This window comes from Trichosurus vulpecula, chromosome 9, assembly GCF_011100635.1.
Source record: "Trichosurus vulpecula isolate mTriVul1 chromosome 9, mTriVul1.pri, whole genome shotgun sequence".
NCBI classification, from domain to species: Eukaryota; Metazoa; Chordata; class Mammalia; order Diprotodontia; family Phalangeridae; genus Trichosurus; species Trichosurus vulpecula.
The window spans coordinates 82,668,455-82,688,238 of record NC_050581.1 but is presented as its reverse complement, the minus strand read 5'-3'; the positions used below and the strand labels follow the sequence as shown (position 1 = coordinate 82,688,238).

Genomic DNA, 19,784 nt, shown 5'->3' with positions numbered 1-19,784 from the left:
GGAGTATCACTGCCAAGAAAATCCCAAGAGGGTCATGAAGAGTTAGTCACAACCGAAAATGATGCAACAACAAAAAAACAAACACCACCACCAACCAACCAAACAACGGCAACGACATGTGCCAGGCACTGTGCTGATGGTTGGGAATATAAAAACAGACAAATAACTACCCCTGCCTTCAAGGAGCTCATAATCTGATGGGAAAGACAACATAAAAACAAATATGTATGTATAAACAAGATTTATTAAGCGTAATAGAGGCAGCTAGATTATAAAGGAGTCAGAAGAGCTGAAAGTTCACACTGGATCTCAGATGCTCACTAGCTGTGTGTCCCTAGGCAAGTCACTTTACCTCCATTTGCCTTAGTTTCCCCAACCTCACAAGAGTTGTTGTGAGGATCAAATGAGATATTTGTAAAACACATAGTGTATAAAGGTTATCACTCATGTTATTGATGTTTTTTGTTATATATTATTATAGTGTTATATTACGTCACGTCACGTCACGTCCCGTCACATCTCAGAATGAGCTTTTAGTTACACAGCCACGAGCCTTTAGGAAACCCTCCCCTCCCCCGCACTTGCAGCACAGTTCCCCGCCCCTTCCCCACGCCCAGAGTCCGTTATCGCGCCTCGGGAAGAGCGCATGCGCCCTGCGGGGAGGCCCTGGACTGGCGGGCAGGTAGAAGAACCGCGTGCTGGGTTCGGGCCTGCGGTGGCGGGTACTGGGCGTGACGGGCGACTGGCGTAGAGGCCAAGTTCTTGAGGTATCTCGGACTTTCTTCTCCGCTAAGGCGATGCAGCGGCTGTGGGAAGCTGGAGCCACGGCCTCCACCCCAGCTAGCCCATGCCCAGAGGCGCCAGCCGAGGGGGGTTGGGGGAGATGAGGGAAGGGCCCGCGGTGACAGGTGAGCTGCGGTGGCCGCCAGCGCCCGCCCGGCCCGCATCTCTCCAGTACCAGCCTGGGAGGCTGGCATCCAGGGCCACTAGAAGGCGCCCCGACTGGGGCTTGTGGGGCTGCCGATCATCAAGGGGTCTGGGGGAACGTTGGAGGAGGGGGTTGGGGCCGGCAGGGGGCGGTGTTGGGAAGCCGGGCTGTGTGGGAGGCACCTAAGCAACACTGGGGCTGGAGAGATGGAAAATGTGCTTCCTGGAAGACTTAGAACACATACAAGTGGTGTGACCCTGGGAAAGTCACTTAACCTCTGCCTGCCTCAGTTTCCACATATTCAAAATGGAGATGATAATAGCACCTAGTTCCTGGGGTGGTTGTGAGGCTAAAATGAGGTATTTGTAAAATGCTCTGCAAACCTTAAAGTGCTATGTAAGTGCCAGCTGTTATTTATTATTACTATTAGTTTATTACAATATAGCCATTCTGTAGACGGTGACTAATGGCTACCGTGTGTACTTTCCACTAAAGACCTTAGCTTCCTTTTGAAGGGCTGGAGGTGACCCCTGTCTTTTCAAAGGCTGTGTGTGTGCCTGCCGGCAAACCTTCAAGTGCAGGCCTAGTTTAATGTCACATGATGAAGCTTTTTAGCCTCAAGTGTTCAAGGAGACGATCCACAAAGTCACTGGATCGTAGGATTAGAATTGAAAGGGAAATTTAACCGCTCTAGAATAAGTGTTTATATTTGTGTAGGTAGGGGCAGTATTCCCACTGATGATATCAGGGGCCCTTAAAATATTGAAATGTGCAGATCATTGTACTAGGGAGAAGCTTTATGTCTATCTAGATACAGATATAGACCTATATGTATAGACATATCTATAGTTATAGATCTCTCTGTCTATATCTTTATATGATCAAGATATATAAGATCAATATATCTTAATCTATATATATATACATATATGTATATATAAAAATATATAAAATATAGGTAACTATAGATATGTGCCATACTTCCATACCTTTGTATATAATTAAGTGTACAGTATATTTGTGTCCAGTCTTTAGTATTCTGACCATAATTTTACCATCTAAAATAATAGTTTTGTCATTATGATATCTATCACGTAGTCAATTGTAAATTTTATTTGATACCTTTCCCTTGGTCAAAAGCAAAACCCCTAGATGCAGCCTATTTGTCATATTCCTCTTTATGACATAGCTTCCAGGAACATATTTTACCAGAACAGTGGAGCTTGCCTGTATATTTTTAACATTAAATTAGATTGTTTGATAAAATAATAATATTAAGAATAAATTCAATAGAAAAATTGTAGCAACTCTTATGTGAAGTGATGATCCAGGTATATGATATGCCTTTTGTAATTTCGCTATGTGTTTTGCCTGTTTCTCCCAGCTTTAATATTATTTATTTTATTAAGATAATTGTTCTAGGCTTTATTTTATTTGTCACTTTTACTTATTAATCTAAATAGGTTAATTTACTTCCTAAAAAATCTTCATTGGGTTTTGAAACTAGAAACTAAAATAGCCAGTCTTTTTAAGGATAGTCATAGAAAGTTTACTTTAAGCATGCTGAGAATTATGTTCTTACCTAGGAGAATTTGGGTTTCTTTATGTGGAAGGGGAATTACTTTGATCATTTGACATCTCTAAAACATGTCTTTAAAAAGAAGAGAGCAAAAAGTTTCTGCCAAGTGTGGATTTTTCCTGATATTGTAACTCCATTTCCCTCTGCCACTCATTCTTAGGTCTGGGCTTGGTTAGGGGCCAAAGTGGAATGGAGCTGCTGGTAAACTTCTAAATTACACAATTTTAGGAAACATATACTAAATCATACCCTTCCTGATAGTACTTCTACAGGAGAGAGAATGTCCCTGCTTCCAGGTTCCATTCTAGGAAAGATACATATAGAATGTCTTTCATTGGGTATGAAAGAAAAAATAAATACCTATTTTCATGTTTCAAAATTAGTTTCAGCCTTTCATTTGCTTTAAGTGGGAAAGAGCACAAGAGCAGTAAGCAATCTTGGAGAAACAGTTTTACAGTAAAACTCATTTTGTTTTATTCCTTTCCCTCTACTTTCTTGTCCAAATTGTCTATTAAACATTTTGTTATTAATATTTTCTCTGGCCCCTAACTAGTGGTGAGCTTTGTCTCTGAACAGACGAATGGTGGTGTTCAAGCAACTTAGACTTCTTCTATGGAAGAATTATATCTTAAAGGTAAGTGTAAGTATTTATGGAATCCTGGGGAATGACCCAAAGGGGAAGAGTTACAACAGGTCATTCTAGCTGCTTTTTACAGGAAAGGGACTTCTGGGCATTATGGGTCAAGGCAGGGAGAAGAGTTCTTATACATTGACTTATCTATTCAGTATTTACCATGATCATTCTGTGATGAAAACACTGTGCTAGATGTTTCAGGAGTTGCAAAAATGATTTAGACACAGACGTTTTCTGCCTTCAAAGAGTTTATGATCTAGTAAGACAGATAAAGCACACACAAAGATAACTACAGTATGAGATAGTATTATAGAAGAAGTACAAAATGCCATGTAAGTTTAGGGCAGGGAGAGATCATTTGTTACTTAGAAAAGGAAGATCTGAGAAACCTGGATGATACTCACACTGGACCTTGAATGATGAATGAGTTCGAATAAGGTAGAAAGAGATAGAGGAAAGTATTCCAGACAGAGGGAACAAAGAAGGAATATATGGGAGAAAGATCCTACAGAACTTGGTAGCTTGGTATTATAATAATAACTTTGTATAGTGCTTACAATTCATGCATATCTTAGTCCCCATAACTCTATGAGGGGTAAATGTATGATCCTCATTTTATAGATGAAACTAAATCTAAGAGAAGTTAAGTGACTTTCCCAAGGTCACATAGGAAAAGGGATGGAGCTGGAAGTGAAACCTGAGTCTTTCAGATTCCAATGTAATATGCTCTTTGCATTAGTTCACATGAATGTAAGGGAGAAAGCAAAGGCAACTGAGTTTTAATTTTTAGTATATCTTTCCATGGCCCCTTATTACATGTAATTTTTATTGCATCATGATCTGAAAAGGATGCATTTAATATTTCTGCCTTTCTGCATTGGATTGTGAGTTTTTATGCATATTAATGTGGTCAGTTTTTGTGTTGGTGCCATATATTGCTGAGAAAAAGGTATATTCCTTTCTATCCCCATTCAGTTTTCTCTAGAGATCAACCATATCTCACTTTTATAAAACTCTATTCATCTCCTTAACTTATTTCTTGTTTATTTTCTGGTTAGATTTATTTAGTTCTGAGAGGGGGAGGTTGAGGTCCCCCACTAGTATAGTTTTGTTATCTATTTCTTCTTGTAACGTACTTAACTTCTCCTCTAAGAATCTGGATGCTATACCACTAGGTGCATATATGTTAAGTAATGATATTACTTCATTGTCTGTGGTACCTTTTAGCAGGATGTAGTTTCCTTCTTTATCTCTTTTTTTTTTGCTTTTTTTGCTTTCGCTTTGTCTGAGATCAGGATTGCTACCCCTGTTTTTTTTACTTTAGGTGAAGAATAATATATTCTGCTCCAGCCTTTTACCTTATTCTGTGTGTATCCCTCTGCTTCAGATGTGTTTCTTGTAAACAATATATTGTAGAATTATGGTTCTTAATCCGCTCTGCTGTCCATTTCTGTTTTATTGGAGAGTTCATCCCATTCACATTCACAGTTATGATTACTCTTGATGTCTTTTTCTCCATCTTATTTTCCCCCCATTTATGCTTTTGTCTCTCCTTTCTCCATTTCCCTCTCCACTAGAGTTTTGCTTTCGATCACTGCCTCCCTCATTCTCCTTTCCCTTCTATCAGCCCTCTCCCTTTTCTTCCCCTTTCCCCTTACTACTTCTTCTTTTCCCTCTATCCATCTCCTCCCTCCCTTTTCTTTCCCTTTCCCCTCCTACTTCTTATAGGGTAAGTTAGATTTCTATACCTAACTGATTGTGTTATTCCCTCTCTGAGCCAAATCTGATGAGAGTAAGGTTCAAACAATGCTCCTCTCCCTCCCTTCTCTCCCTCTACTGTTGTAGGTTTTTGTGCCTTTTCATGTGATGTAATTCGCCCTTGTCTGCCTCCCCTTTCCTCTTCTCCCAGTACAGTACCTTTTCACCACTTAGTTAGATTTTTTTATCATCCCATTAAAGTCAACTTATACCCATACCCTCTGTCTATGTATACCCTTTTTAAATGCCATAATAACAATACAGTTCTCAAAAGAAACAAGTATTATCTTGCCTTATAGTGATGTGAACAGTTTGCCCTTATTAATAACATGTTGTTGTTTTTTCTTTCCTGTTTACCTTTTTATGCCTCTCTTGAGTCTTGTATTTAAAGATCGGATTTTCTGCTGAGCTCTGGTATTTTCATCAGGAAGGTTTGGAAGTCCTCTATTTCATTGAATGTCCATCTCCTCCCCTGAAAGATTATGCTCAATTTCACTGGGTAGATTGGTTGTCATCCAGGCTCCTTTGCCTTATGGAATATCATATTCCACGGCCTCTGATCTTTTAATGTAGAAGCTGCAGGGTCCTGTGTAATCCTTACTGTGGCTCTGTGACATTTAAATTGGTTCTTTCTGGCAGCTTGCAGTATTTTCTCTTTGAACTGGTCATTTTGGAATTTGGCTACAATATTCCTCAGCATTTTCAATTTGGGATCTCTTTCAGGAGGTGATTGGTGGATTCTTTTGATGACTATTTTACCTTCTGGTTCTAGGACCTTAGGGCAGATTTTCTTGATGATTTCCTGAAAGATGCTGTCCAGGCTCTTTTTTCCTTCATGATTTTCAGGTAGAATAATAATTTTTAAATTGTCTCTCTTGGATCTATTTTCTAGGTCAGTTGTTTTACCTATGAGATATTTTATTTTTTCCTCTACTTTTTTATTCTTTTGTTTCTCTTTGACTGATTCTTGATGCCTCATACAGTCATTAGCTTCTACTTGCCCAATTCTAACTTTTAATGAATTTGTTCTATTAGATTTTGCTTCTCCTTTTCCTTTTGGCCAATTCCACTTTTTAAGGAGTTGTTTTCCTCAATGAATTTTTTTCCCATTTGGGCAATTGTATTTTTTAAGGACTTGTTTACTTCAGTGTGCTTTCCGCCCCCCCCCCCCCCATTTGACCAATTGTATTTTTAAGGACTTGTTTTCTGCAGTCAATTTTTGTCCTTCCTTTTCCAAGCTCTTGACTCTCTCTTGTATACCTCTCATTTCTTTTCCCAGTTTTTCTTCTGCCTCTCTTATTTGACTCTTGAAATCCTTCTTGAGCTCTTCCAAGAAGGCTTTTTGGGCTGGAGACCAGTGTAAATTCCATTTTGAGGTTTCACATGTGGGTATGTTGACAATGTTGTCCTCTTCTGAATTTGTGCCTTGATCTTCCCTGTCCCCAAAATGAGAATCTATAATCATTGTCCGTTTCTGCATTTTGCTCATGGTGTTTGCCTATTTTTTGACTTTTAAAGTTGAGCTCTCCTGCTGGAGCACAGGGGCACTGACCCAGGCTTCTTGTGCTGGGAGCCTGGGACCTGGTCACTGGCTTTGTGTGCTGGGGCCTTAGGTGCTGGCAGCTGGAGGCTATAGGGGTCTGGCAGCTTACCTGGTACTGAGCTGGGGTCAGCAACACTAGAGCTTTTGGAGTGGGGGTGGGGAGTCTGGCCCCGGAGGATGGACTTTGCACTCAAATGTTTGGCTGTTGGAAAATGTCTGCTAGCCTAGAGCTGTGCCTCCTGGAGTTATGCTGAAGCACAGGTTGATTTGGCTGCTGGAGAATGCTGCTGCATGTGGTGGTTTTCTGAGCTGGTGTCTACTGGTTCCCCTGCCTGTGCTTGAGGCACTTGGTGGGTAGGGTTAGTGTCCTTGTGTTGGTGCTTGCCTGCTCCACTACCCTGGGGCTCAGGATCTCCCCATGGTTTGCTGAGGTGGGGCATGCTCCTGACTTGCTGGGATACTTCTTGTCCTGTACTGCTCCCCCTCCCCCAGAGTGAGAGTGGCCTTTCCTGTTAATCCCTCAAGCTTCCTGGACTACAAGACTGATGCACTGTGCCTTTTGTTTTAATTTAATTTATTTAATATATTTAGTTTTCAGCATTGATTTTCACAAGAGTTTGAATTACAAATTTTCACCCCATTTCTACCCTCCGGCCCACTCCAAGATGGCATATATTCTGGTTGCCCCGTTACCCAGGCAGCCCTCCCTTCTGTCACCCCACTCCCCTCCCATCCCCTTTTCCCTTCCTTTCTTGTAGGGCAAGATAAATTTCTATGCCCCATTGCCCGTGTATCCTATTTCCTAGTTGCATGCAAAAACTTTTTTTTTTGAACATCTGTTTTTAAAACTTTGAGTTCCAAATTCTCTCCCCTCTTCCCTCCCCACCCACCCTCCCTAAGAAGGCAAGCAATTCAACATAAGCCACATGCGTATCATTATATAAAACCCTTCCACAATACTCATGTTGTGAAAAACTAACTATATTTCCCTCCATCTTATCTTGTCCCCCTTTATTGAATTTTCTCCCTTGACCCTGTCCCTTTTCAAAAGTGTTTGTTTTTGATTACCTCCTCCCCCATCAGCCCTCCCTTCTATTGTCCCCCCTTTTTATCTTCTTCCTCCTTCTTTCCTGTGGGGTAAGATACCCAATTGTGTGTGTATAGTGTTCCCTCCTCAGGTCAAATCTGATAAGAGCAAGATTCGCTCATTCCCCCTCACCTGCCCCCTCTTCCCTTCCTACAGAACTGCTTTTTCTTGCTACTTTTATGCGAGATAATTTACCCCATTCTATCTCTCCCTTTCTCCCTCTCTCAATATATTCCTCTCCCATCCCTTAATTTGATTTTATTTCTTTTAGATATCATCCCTTCATCTTCAACTCACCCTGTGCCCTCTGTCCATATATATATATATATATATATATATATATATATATATACACACACACATATATATATACACATATGTACATGTATATTCCCTTCAGCTACCCTAATATTGAGGTCTCATGAATCATACACATCTTCTTTCCATGTAGGAATGTAAACAAAACAGTTCAACTTTAGTAATTCCCTTGTGACTTCTCTTTCTTGTTTACCTTCTCATGCTTCCCTTGATTCTTGTGTTTGAAAGTCAAATTTTCTATTCAGCTCTGGTCTTTTCACTGAGAAAGCTTGAAAGTCCTCTGTTTTATTGAAAGTCCATATTTTGCCTTGGAGCATTATACTCAGTTTTGCTGGGTAGGTAATTCTTGGTTTAAATCCTAGCTCCATTGACCTCTGGAATATCATATTCCAAGCCCTTTGATCTCTTAATGTAGAAGCTGCTAGATCTTGTGTTATTCTGATTGTGTTTCCACAATACTCAAATTGTTTTTTCTGGCCGCTTGCAGTATCTTCTCCTTGATCTGGGAGCTCTGGGATTTGGTGACAATATTCCTAGGAGTTTTCTTTTGGGGATCTTTGTCAGGAGACAATCGGTGGATTCTTTCAATTTCTATTTTACCCTCTGGCTCTAGAATATCAGGGCAGCTCTTCTTGATAATTTCTTGAAAGATGATATCTAGGCTCTTTTTTTGATCATGGCTTTCAGGTAGTCCAATAATTTTTAAATTATCTCTCCTGGATCTATTTTCCAGGTCAGTGGTTTTTCCAATGAGATATTTCACATTGTCTTCCATTTTTTCATTCCTTTGGTTCTGTTTTATAATATCTTGATTTCTCATGAAGTCACTAGCTTCCACTTGCTCCAGTCTCATTTTTAAGGTGGTATTTTCTTCAGTGGTCTTTTGGACCTCCTTTTCCATTTGGCTAATTCTGCCTTTCAAGGCATTCTTCTCCTCAGTGGCTTTTTGGACCTCTTTTGCCATTTGAGTTAGTCTATTTTTTAAGGTGTTGTTTTCTTCAGTATTTTTGGGGTCTCCTTTAGCAAGTCATTGATTTGTTTTTCATGGTTTTCTTGCATCCTTCTCATTTCTCTTCCCAATTTTTTCTCTACTTCTCTAACTTGCTTTTCCAAATCCTTTTTGAGGTCTTCCATGGCCTGAGACCAGTTCATGTTTTTCTTGGAGGCTTTTGATGTAGGCTCTTTGACTTTGTTGACTTCTTCTGGCTGTATGTTTTGGTCTTCTTTGTCCCCAAAGAAAGATTCCGGAGTCTGAGTCTGCATCTGAGTCCATTTTCACTGCCTGGTCATGTTCCCAACCAACTACCTGACCCTTGAGTTTTTGGTCAGGGTATGACTGCTTGTAGAGTAAAGAGTACTTTGTTCCAAGCCTGAGGGAATGTGCTGTTGTTTTCAGAGCTATTTCTATACAGCAAGCTCTGCCACACCAGCACTCTGCCTCCCCCAAGAACCACCAACCTGGACCTGGCTCAGATCTTAAGCAGGCTCTGCACTCCTGCTCTGATCTGCTACTTAATTCCTCCCACCAGGTGGGCCTGGGGCTGGAAGCAACTGCAGCTGTTGTTCTGTAGCTGCACCACCCCCACTGTCCCCAGGGTGGTGGCCAAACTGCGAACTTCTTTCACTCTGTCCCCTGCAGTTTTTCCCACTAACCTTCTCTGTTGTCTTGGGTGTTTGTGGGTTGAGAAGTCTGGTGACTGCCACAGCTCACTGATTCAGGGTGCTAGAGCCTGTATCACCTGGCTCCTTGTCTGATTGGTTCTGCCACTGCCCACACTGCGCTCTGCTCCACTCCACTCCCAGCTCCGTGCGCAGTGACCATTCAAGCTGTCCTGGGCTGGAGCCCTGCTTCCCTCTGCTATTCTGTGGGTTCTGCAGTTCTAGAAGTTGTTCAGAGCCTTTTTTATAGGTTTTTGGAGGGACCTCGGGGGGAGCTCATGCAAGTCCCTGCTTTCCAGTTGCCATCTTGACTCTGCCCCCCCCCCCCCCTTGCACTGTGCCTTTTTGCTGGATCAGCTGGTGCAGGGTTTTTCCTGGGGTGATATTTTCTGGGCTTTCAGAGGTCAATAAAGGTGTGTGAGGATGACTGACTTCTTTTTTTTTTGTTTTTTGTTTTTTTTTTGAGGGGAGATGGCAAGGCAATTGGGGTTAAGTGACTTTCCCAAGGTCACACAGCTAGTAAGTGTCTGAGGCCGGATTTGAACTGAGATCCTTCTAACTCCAGGGCCAGTGCTCTACTCACTGTGCCACCTAGCTGCCCCAGGATGACTTACTTCTTACTCTGCCATCTTGTGTCCCAGAAGACCAACTGTGAGCTTTAAACTTGGATTCCTGAAAAAAAAAGTGGTATTGCCATTAGTAGAAATAAATTAAAAAATGATGTTGGTGTGCTATAGAAGATGGCCAGAAAATGGTATTTTGACTTCACATTGTTATCATATTAATTAGGTAGTGAGGTCATCCAGGCAGTTGGAAAATCATAACTATAAGTCAAATGAGGAGATAAAGATTTGGGAGTCATTTATATAGAGGTGATAGTTGAATCCATAGTTGTGAATGAGATTGCCAAAACAGAAAATGTAAAGAGGAGGAAGATTAGGGGACATTTCTTGGGAAATACTTGCATTAAGGAGGTTTAAGGGAAAAGAGAACTTCTCAAGGGAAAATGCTTATTGTATATCTTGTATATGTCTTATTTCTTGGATTAACACAGAACTTTTATTTCTTTTTTAGAAACGGAATGTCATAGTAACAGTCATGGAAACGGTCATACCATTGCTGTTTATGGGGATTTTGATTTGGCTTCGCCTGATTATTAAGTCAGAAAAAATTGGTTCTACCCGGTATAATGGTCAGTCCATTGATGAACTACCCGTGTTTTTACAAAATCATCCTCAGGATTCTCGGTGGGAGCTGGTTTATATTCCTTCCAATAGTGATGTTGTGAAGGACATCACTGAGGAGGTGAAAAAGACCTTAAAGATCGATTTCAGAGGTTAGAAGCTGGAGGGGAAGGTAGTGGCTTCATGTAACATTTTTATTAAAATATCATATTCTTAAGTATTTTGGCTTACATATGAACCTCATAATCAAAGACTCTAAGAATAGATTCCCAGCTTGTTATAAATGTGTCTTTGTGAACTGAATAGTATGAATAGTGAATGGGTTTGAAATTCAAATCAAAGGATTTCTTAGCTTGCTTATATCAGAATATATGGTATGTTTAATGAGGCTAGTATGGAAGGGTATCTTTATATAGATAGGAGTTGAAATTTAGTTGGTGAGGATCCTTGGTAAGATATGTAAATGGGGCCCACTTACTGAGTCAGGAAGCAGAGAAGGAAGCTGACAGAGTTCCTGTACCCTGAGGAGGTAACCTGGTTGCCTTTAATTCTTCTTGGGCCTCCTGGGGGCAAGGCTAAGTGAGGAGATGGAAATGGGCTTTCTCTTGCTTTTATTTGGTTTTATTTTTTAGTTTTATTGATACCTTTTGATTTTACACCACCTTAATTTCCCAATACTTTTTCCTTGTTTGTTTCTTACATTAAAAGATTTGTTCTAAGGATACATTCATCTTATTTCACCATGTTAAAAAAGTTAACATATTTAGACTTTTGCTTGTCCTTGTTCTCTTTCTTCCTCCCTTTATGAGACCAAATACCTGTAGGTTATCTATTGCAACTTATTCAGGTTGGGAAAACATTACAAACAGGTGACTCCATTTTGGCTTTCTTATAGCAAATTTTAATATGCATATGTATTTATTGAAGATAGCTTTTTGCATTGCTGTTTAGGTTATTGACATTAAAGCCTTATCTTGTAAGATCATATATAAAGAGCATAGGACCTCAGAGGCTACCTGGCATAAACCTTTCATTTTTACACTTTGAGGTTCAGGGACTAGTTTAACGTCGCACAGGTACTAAATATTAGAAGTTGGAATTTTAACCCAGTACCTCAAACTCCAAAGATAGAGCTCTTTCCATTGAATCTAAGTTGTAATTGCCTTCTTGAGTAATTCATTCACTGGTATTAATGATGTATAAAAGCTTTGCTAGTACAAAATTGTCCTGTGTGCTAAGTAACCCTTTTCCTCATTTGCATGTGTATTACAGTTCTGTCCTTTTTCTCCTATAGATAAAATTGTTATACAATATTAATTGAAAACATGGTTTTGGGAAAAGTTAATTCTATGAGCCAAAAGTTGATTGATTGATATCATATCAGTAGGGAAGAGAGGTCTCTGATAGTGGGATATCTGAATGCCAAGAAAAATCAAACAATTCATCACTCTAGGGAAGAAGTTAGGGTAACTTGTCCTAGGAGGCTTTAAAAAAGTCTAGCTGGGGCAGAGCCAAGATTTGCCTAAGCTCTCCCCCAAATCCCTCCAAACACCTGTAAAAAATGGCTCTGAACAAATTCTAGAGCTACAGAACCCACAAAATAGCAGAGGAAAGCAGGTCTCCAGCCCAGGACAGCCTGGATGGCCAATGGGAAGGGTTTATTGCAACATGCTGGGAGCAGAGCACAGCCCAGCATGGGTTGCGCCAGGACCACCCAGACTGGGAGTCGGGCGGAGCAGGCCTGAGGGCCATGAATCATTGAGATGTGGCAGTTACCAGACTTCTCAACCTACAAACACCAAAGACCACGGAGCAGGTTAGTGGGAAAACTGCTGGATCGGGTGAAAATGGTTTGGCCCCAGCCCTAGGAGTGGCAGAGGTGGTGCAGTGGTGGCGGCAACAGCAGCAGGAAGCTCCTGAGGCTGCCTCCAGAGCTCCAGCGTCAGCTGCTTCTGGAGTCCCTGGCTTACACGGTGGGAGGAATCAAATGGCAGATCAGAGCAGGAGTGAAAGGAGGGCTTTGCTGGTGCAGAGGCAGCTTTGCCCTGCTTGGATCTGGGTCGTGGTCCTGGTTGGTGGCTCTTGGGGGAGGAAGAACGCTGCTGTGGCAGAGCTTGCAGTGATGGTGTAGTAGAAGTAGCTCTGAAAACAGCAGTACTTGGCCCCTAAAGCTTGGGACAATGTATTCTCTACTCTACAAGCAGTCATACTCTGACAAAAAGCTCAAGGGTTAAGTAGTTGGCTGGGAACATGAACAGGCAGCAAAAATGGACTTAGACTATGGAATCTTTTTTTGGTGATAATATCAAGACATACAGCCAGAAGTCAACAAAGTCAAAGAGCCAACATCAGAAGGCTCCAAGAAAAATATGAATTGGTCCCAGGCCATTGAAGAGCTCAAAAAGGATTTGAAAAAGCAAGTAAGAGAAATAGAGGAAAAATTGGGAAGAGAAATGAGAGTGATGCAAGAAAACCATGAAAAATGAGTCAACAACTTGCTAAAAGAGACCTAAAAAAAATAGACTAACCCAAATGTCAAAAGAGCTCCAAAAAGCCAATGAGGAGAAGAATGCCTTGAAAGGCAGCATTAGCCAAATGGAAAAGGAGGATCAAAAGACTACTGAAGAAAATACCACCTTAAAAATTAGATTGGAGCAAGTGGAAGCTAGTGACTTCATGAGAAATCAAGATATTATAAAACAGAACCAAAGGAATGAAATAATGGAAGACAATGTGAAATATCTCATTGGAAAAAAACACTGACCTAGAGAATAGATCCAGGAGAGATAATTTAAAAATTATTGGACTACCTGAAAGCCATGATCAAAAAAAAGAGCCTAGACATCATCTTTCAAGAAATTATCAAGGAAAACTTCCCTAATGTTCTCAAACCAGAGGGTAAAATAGAAATGGAAAGAATCCATTGATCACCTCTTGAAAAATATCCCAAAAAGAAAACTCCTAGGAATATTGTAGCCAAATTCCAGAGTTCCCAGGTCAAGGAGAAAATACTACAAGCAGCCAGAAAGAAACAATTTGAGTATTGTGGAAACACAATCAGGATGACACAAAATCTAGCAGCTTCTACATTAAGGGATCGAAGGGCTTGGAATATGATATTCTGGAAGTCAAAGGAGCTAGAATTAAAACCAAGAATCATCTACCCAGCAAAACTGAGTATAATGCTCCAAGGCAAAATATGGATTTTCAATAAAACAGAGGACTTTCAAGCTTTCTCAGTGAAAAGACCAGAGCTGAATAGAAAATTTGACTTTCAAATAGAAGAATCAAGAGAAGCATGAAAAGGTAAACAAGAAAGAGAATTTATGTGTAATTCATGAGACCTTTCTCAGTATTAGGGTAGTTGAAGGGAATACACATAATATACATAATATATAGACAGAGGGCACAGGGTGAGTTGAATAGGAAGGGATGATATCTAAAAAAATAAAATTAAGGGGTGAGAGGGCTATATTGAGAGGGAGAAAGGGAGATAGAGAATGGGGTAAATTATCTCACATAAAAGTGGCAAGAAAAAAGCAGTTCTGTTGGAAGAGAAAAGGGAGCAGGTGAAGGGGAATGAGTGAATCTTGCTCTCATCGGATTTGACTTGAGGAAGGAATAACATACACACTCAGTTGGGTACCTTACCCCACAGGAAAGTAGGGAGAAGGGGATAAAAAAGAGAGGATGATAGAGGGGAGGGAAGACAGGGGGAGGAGGTAATCAAAAACAAACACTTTTGAAAAGGGACAGGGTCAAGGGAGAAAATTGAATAAAGGGGGACAGGATAAGATGGAGGGAAATATAGTTAGTCTTTCACAACATGAGTATTGTGGAAAGGTTTTACATAATGATACATGTGTGGCCTATGTTGAATTGCTTGCCATCTTAGGGAGGGTGGATGGGAAGGGAAGAGGGGAGAGAATTTGGAACTCAAAGTTTTAAAAGCAGATGCTCAAAAAAAAGTTGTTTTTGCATGCAACTGGGAAATAAGATATATAGGGAATGGGGCATAGAAATCTATCCTGCCCTACAAGAAAGTAAGGTAAAAGGGGATGGGAGAGGAGTGGGGTGACAGAAGGGAAGGCTGACTGGGAAAATGGGGCAATCAGAATATATGCCATCATGGAGTGGGGGGGGAGGGTAAAAATGGGGAGAAAATTGGTAACTCAAAATCTTGTGGAAATCAATGTTGAAAACTAAAATATTAAACTAAAATAATGCTCCCCCAGGAATTCTTGTAGGCTTGGGGTCAATTAAAAAAACAGTCTGCCTGGAAGGGCAACAAGTAACTGGGAAACTTTGTAGCGCACATTCAATGTATGTTAAGAAGCAAATGAAAATATTTAAGTTTAAGAGCATTCCTAACAGATAAATTGTCAAAATATATGAACAGGCAATGTTCAAAGGAAGAAATCCAAATTATCAACAACCATTTGAAAAATTATTCAAATCACAAATAATTAGGAAAATAAAACTTAAAACAGTTCTAAGGTTCTACTTCTCACTTATCAGACTGGCAATGATGACAGAAGAAGAAAACGACAATTGTCAGGGGGGCTGCAGGCCCACTAGTGCACGCTTGGTGAAACTGTGAATTGATTCAGCCATTCTGAAAAGCAGTTTGGAACTATGTTTCAGCTGGATGGTGCAGTGGTAAAGTGCTGGGCCTGGAGTCAAGAAGATTCATCTTCCTCAGATCTGGCCTCAGATACTTACTAGCTGTGTGATGCTGGGCAAGTCACTTAACCCTGTTTACCTCGGTTTCCTCATCTGTAAATTGAGCTGGAGAAGGAAATGGCAAACCATTCCAATACCTTTGCCAAGAAAACCCCAAGTGGGTTCATGAAAAGTTGGACACCACTGAAAACAACTGAACAGTCATCTCAAAGTTTACTAAACTGTGCATATCCTTTGACCCAACATTACCACTAGTAGGCCTATCCCTAAAGAGATCAAAGAAACGAGAAAAGAACTTAGATATAAAAAAAAATTTGTAGTACCTCTTTTTATGGTAGCTCCAAACTGAAAACTAAGGGGGTACTATCCTGTGGATGAATGGCTGAACAAATTGCAATATATAAATGTATTATGCCATAAGAAATTATGAAGTCAGTAGTTTGAGAAGAAACTAGGAAGACCTCTATGAACAGATTCAGTGAGGTGAGCAGAACTAGAGAAACATAATAGAGAAAAACAGTTGAGATACTTTTGAACTCTGATCAATGCAATGCTAAACCATAAGTCCAGAAGACAGAAGATGAAATATACTTCCTCACTCCCTCCAGAGAGGTGATGAAGTTAAGATGCTGAGTGAGACGTATGTTTGGACTTGACCAGTGTAAGAATTGTGTTGCTGGACTGCGCATTTTTGTTACGAGGGTTTTGTTGATATATTCAGTTTAGAGGAGAGGGAGTAGGAGAAATGATTATTTAAAAATCTCCTTGCAATTCAAAAAGGAGAACTGAATTAATAGTAGGATAAAAAATAATAGTAGGATAAACTGAGTAATGGATAAGACTGGGGATACATAGAAGTTCAGAAGGTCCTGTTCCTAGAACCCACGTATTGAGAGGCAAGCAACCTACGAATGTCAAGTGACTTCTTAGGAGAACAATTTCAGCTTGAATTTTGAGGACTGTCCTTGTCCATTCACATAAAAGACCTTGATTTCCTCCAAGGCTGAAGGCTATGAGAAATTATTTTAGTTGGCATGAGATTGTAACTAGATAGGTGAATATATTAAGGTATCACAAGATGGATTCTAAAGTTAATAGATACAGATATATAGATATAGATATGAAAATATATATGTATATTTATAAAGATATATATTTGCATGTTAAGATTTGTTATACCATATAATACTATATACTATTTAATAAAGTGGACTTTACATGCCGCTGACTCTAGAGGTGTAAAGTAGTTCAAAACTGTGGCCTTAAAGTCACCTATTAAAGAGTATTGATAATAGAATTGACTAGGACCAAATGCAGAAAGCTTTCTGTTTGAAGCATCCTTCATTAATATGTCATATTATTCTCCCAAAAGAATAAATTTTGGGTTGATTTTGGGAAAAGAAAAAGAAAAAGTTTGACCTCCCCAGCATAGGAAAAGGCCATTTCTTTCATTCACTTCTGCTACATATTGGATGCTAGAATTTTTCCTAATAGTTTTAAGAGTATAATTAGATCAAATATGAGATTGGAGTTGATTAACTTTATTCCCAGGGAACATTTATTTCTATCACAAAAACAGGATTCCCTCTGGGCAATTTTCACAGATGAATTTTCCAAGATGGGATTTCTTGAACATTACTAAGGACACACTGGAAAGCTTTTAGGGAGGAAACTTGAACTGAATTAATTCTTGCCAGTGTCTTTCCACTTACCATCTGATTAAACTCAGTTTGGCCAACGACTACTATGCTCCACCTTTTTTTATGAATGAAATATTGTCTTGGCTTTGAAGGGAAGGTTGTATAAAGCCTTTCTAAGCCCATGAAATTTCATCTGCCTTGGCTGTGAAATAAACTGAAACTCTGATACCTCTAGAAGTAGAAGGGAGACATTGCTCTGGTTAAGCAAGCAGATCACTACTTGAATTTTCTTTCCCGCAGTTCGAGGCTTTCTCTCAGATGATGATTTTAAGAAGTACATTAAATATGATGATCACTCTACACATGTGCTGGCTGCCATTGCTTTTGACCACATTTTCCTCAAAAGTGACGATCCCTTGCCACTTAAGGTGAGAAAGTCATATGTAATGCCCTAGTTATTGTATTAATTGGTGCTAGCATTTGGAAGGGCTCCCCAAATCATCTGGTTTGCCACTGCTTTTACTTACTTCAGACTATACATTGGCTGAGTATCTAATTCTCAAAGATTGACATAAATATTTTATGCTGTCCCTCTGGACTATCAAACTGTTTCACTAGACTAACAATGTAGAATAGAGAATCTCTCAAGCTACTTTCTAGTTCTATTGTACTGTGAAAATGGATGTTGGTATCCATGTCTGTACAGAATCACCTGTGGTCAATTGCTTGACTAGTGAAACTAATCTTGAGTCTAGAATTAGTGGTCATCTCTCAACATTTTAGGTCCAGTCTTTTTTTATGGAGAAGGGATAAGGACATTTTTTTGTGTATAGATGTCTATTTTGGGCATGGTTCCTATTTTAGAGTGGGTTTCAGAGAATCACTAATATTTTTTGGAGTGGTTATCTGTCTACAGGGGCCTCAAACATGAAGTGCTTCTGAGAAATAATTCGTGATGCTGGAAGGAGGGAAATAGCATAGGTAGCTTAATATCTCTACCACTGAGGTGGATAGAAGTGAATTTTGTTGTTGTTGTTTGTGTCAGGGTATGATTACTATTACTCTCTGACATGGATAGTCCTCACTGATTCATTTAGACTTCCTATAGTCAACCTTTTCCATTTTCCATTCCTAGTTTCTCATATAAATCTTAAATTTGATTTCTTTCCGATTTGTTTTTCTGAGTTTCAACAACTCACAGACACTTTTCTATTTTCTCTTCCTAGGTTAAGTACTGTCTACGCTTTCATCATGCTCCACGGAACTCTGGGATCAAGAGGATTCTTTTTAGAAGATCAACAACAGGCTGGCACACTAGCACACTTTTTCCACTCTTTCCAACTCCAGGGCCCAGGGAACCCTTTTTTCCTGATGGGGGAAATCCTGGTAAGGAGAACCTTGTGCTTGCTTGTTTGAGTAATAGTATATCTGTTTACTGACCGATCTTATTTGGGTGGCAGTTCCATTTTTTTTTTAAACTTAATTTCTCTCATTTCAGGGGGCAATGAGGGAATCACACTTAGAAATATAATAATTGTGTATTTTGATCTTTAGAAAATAGAAAACTCACACATAAAAATGATTTTGTTTTATTTATTTACTAATATAAGTGATGGGGCAGCTAAGTGGTACAGGATGTAGAGCACTGGGCCTAGAGTCAGGAAGACTTGAGTTCTGATTGGGCCTCAGATACTCAGGACCACACAGTAGTGAGTCACTTAACCTCAGCTTGTCTGTTTCCTCATCTGTAAAATGGGGTTAGTAATAACACCTACTTCCCAGGGTTGTGAAGATCGAATAAGATAAGATTTGTAAAAAGCGCTTAATATAATGCCTGGAACACAATAGCTGCTACATAAATGCTATTATTATTGTTAATAGAATCGTAACATAAACTAACACCCTCCAGCTTGCTTTTTACTTGCTGCAAGTAGGAAATGAGATATGTTGTCATGGGAATGCCATTCTATGTTACAGTCTGTAATTTTTATGCTTTTTTTGTGAGTGTGTACACGTATGTGTGTGTGTATGGGGAGAGAGAGAATTGATTCTCATTTTTCAAGGTAGTTATGTTCTATAATGTCACTGAACACTGAATTCACAAATACTGAACCTTTGTTCCTAAAGGAGATAACACTGTTAAATTTCTGCTATCTCAATAGAATTAAAGTACACTGAAATGCAAAATTATAATCTTTATCAATTAGCAGGGCATGAACCTGTTAACAAAGTAGGTCAAATGTTAGGAAACTAAAGCTCTGATTGACAGTTTCCTTTTGGGGGCAGCTAGGTGGCACAGTAAGTAAAGCACTGGCCCTGGAGTCAGGAGGATCTGAGTTCAAATCCAGCCTCAGACACTTGACACACTAGCTGTGTGACCTTGAACAAGTCACTTAACCCCAATTGCCCTGCCTTCCCCCTCCAAAAAAAAGAAGAAAGAAAGAAAGACAGTTTCCTTTCATCATAAGTTTGGTAATTGATCACTTAGATATAATTTGTAAATACCCTTAGTCAAAATCATAAAAATCCACTATGGCCCCAACTATCAATCTCTTCCTGGGTTGCAACTAGGACAGACTCCTGCATTATCTGCAAGTAAAATATAAGAAGATGGGAAAGGTTGGAGGGGGCTAGGCTATGAAGGGCTTTGAATATTAAACAAAAAATTTGAATGTTAAACAAAAAATTTGTATTTGCTCTTGGAAACAATAGGAAGCCAATGGAGTTTACTGAGTCAGAGGTGAATGTGGGTGGGGGGGGTGACAGGATAA

General features: G+C 39.8%; 1 protein-coding gene across 1 annotated transcript in view; it reads left to right on the top strand.

Moving 5' to 3' along the window:
* The first annotated feature begins 650 nt into the window (after positions 1 to 650).
* LOC118831416 (ATP-binding cassette sub-family A member 3-like) overlaps positions 651 to 19,784 on the top strand; it is a 183,452-nt gene continuing 164,318 nt past the window's right edge. Inside the window, exons 1-5 of the mRNA XM_036738755.1 lie at positions 651 to 767; positions 3,061 to 3,141; positions 10,581 to 10,842; positions 17,314 to 17,441; positions 18,240 to 18,399. Of these exons, the coding sequence (XP_036594650.1) occupies positions 3,088 to 3,141; positions 10,581 to 10,842; positions 17,314 to 17,441; positions 18,240 to 18,399 (604 nt within the window). The 5' untranslated portion in view covers positions 651 to 767; positions 3,061 to 3,087. The remainder of the gene's footprint in view (positions 768 to 3,060; positions 3,142 to 10,580; positions 10,843 to 17,313; positions 17,442 to 18,239; positions 18,400 to 19,784) is intronic.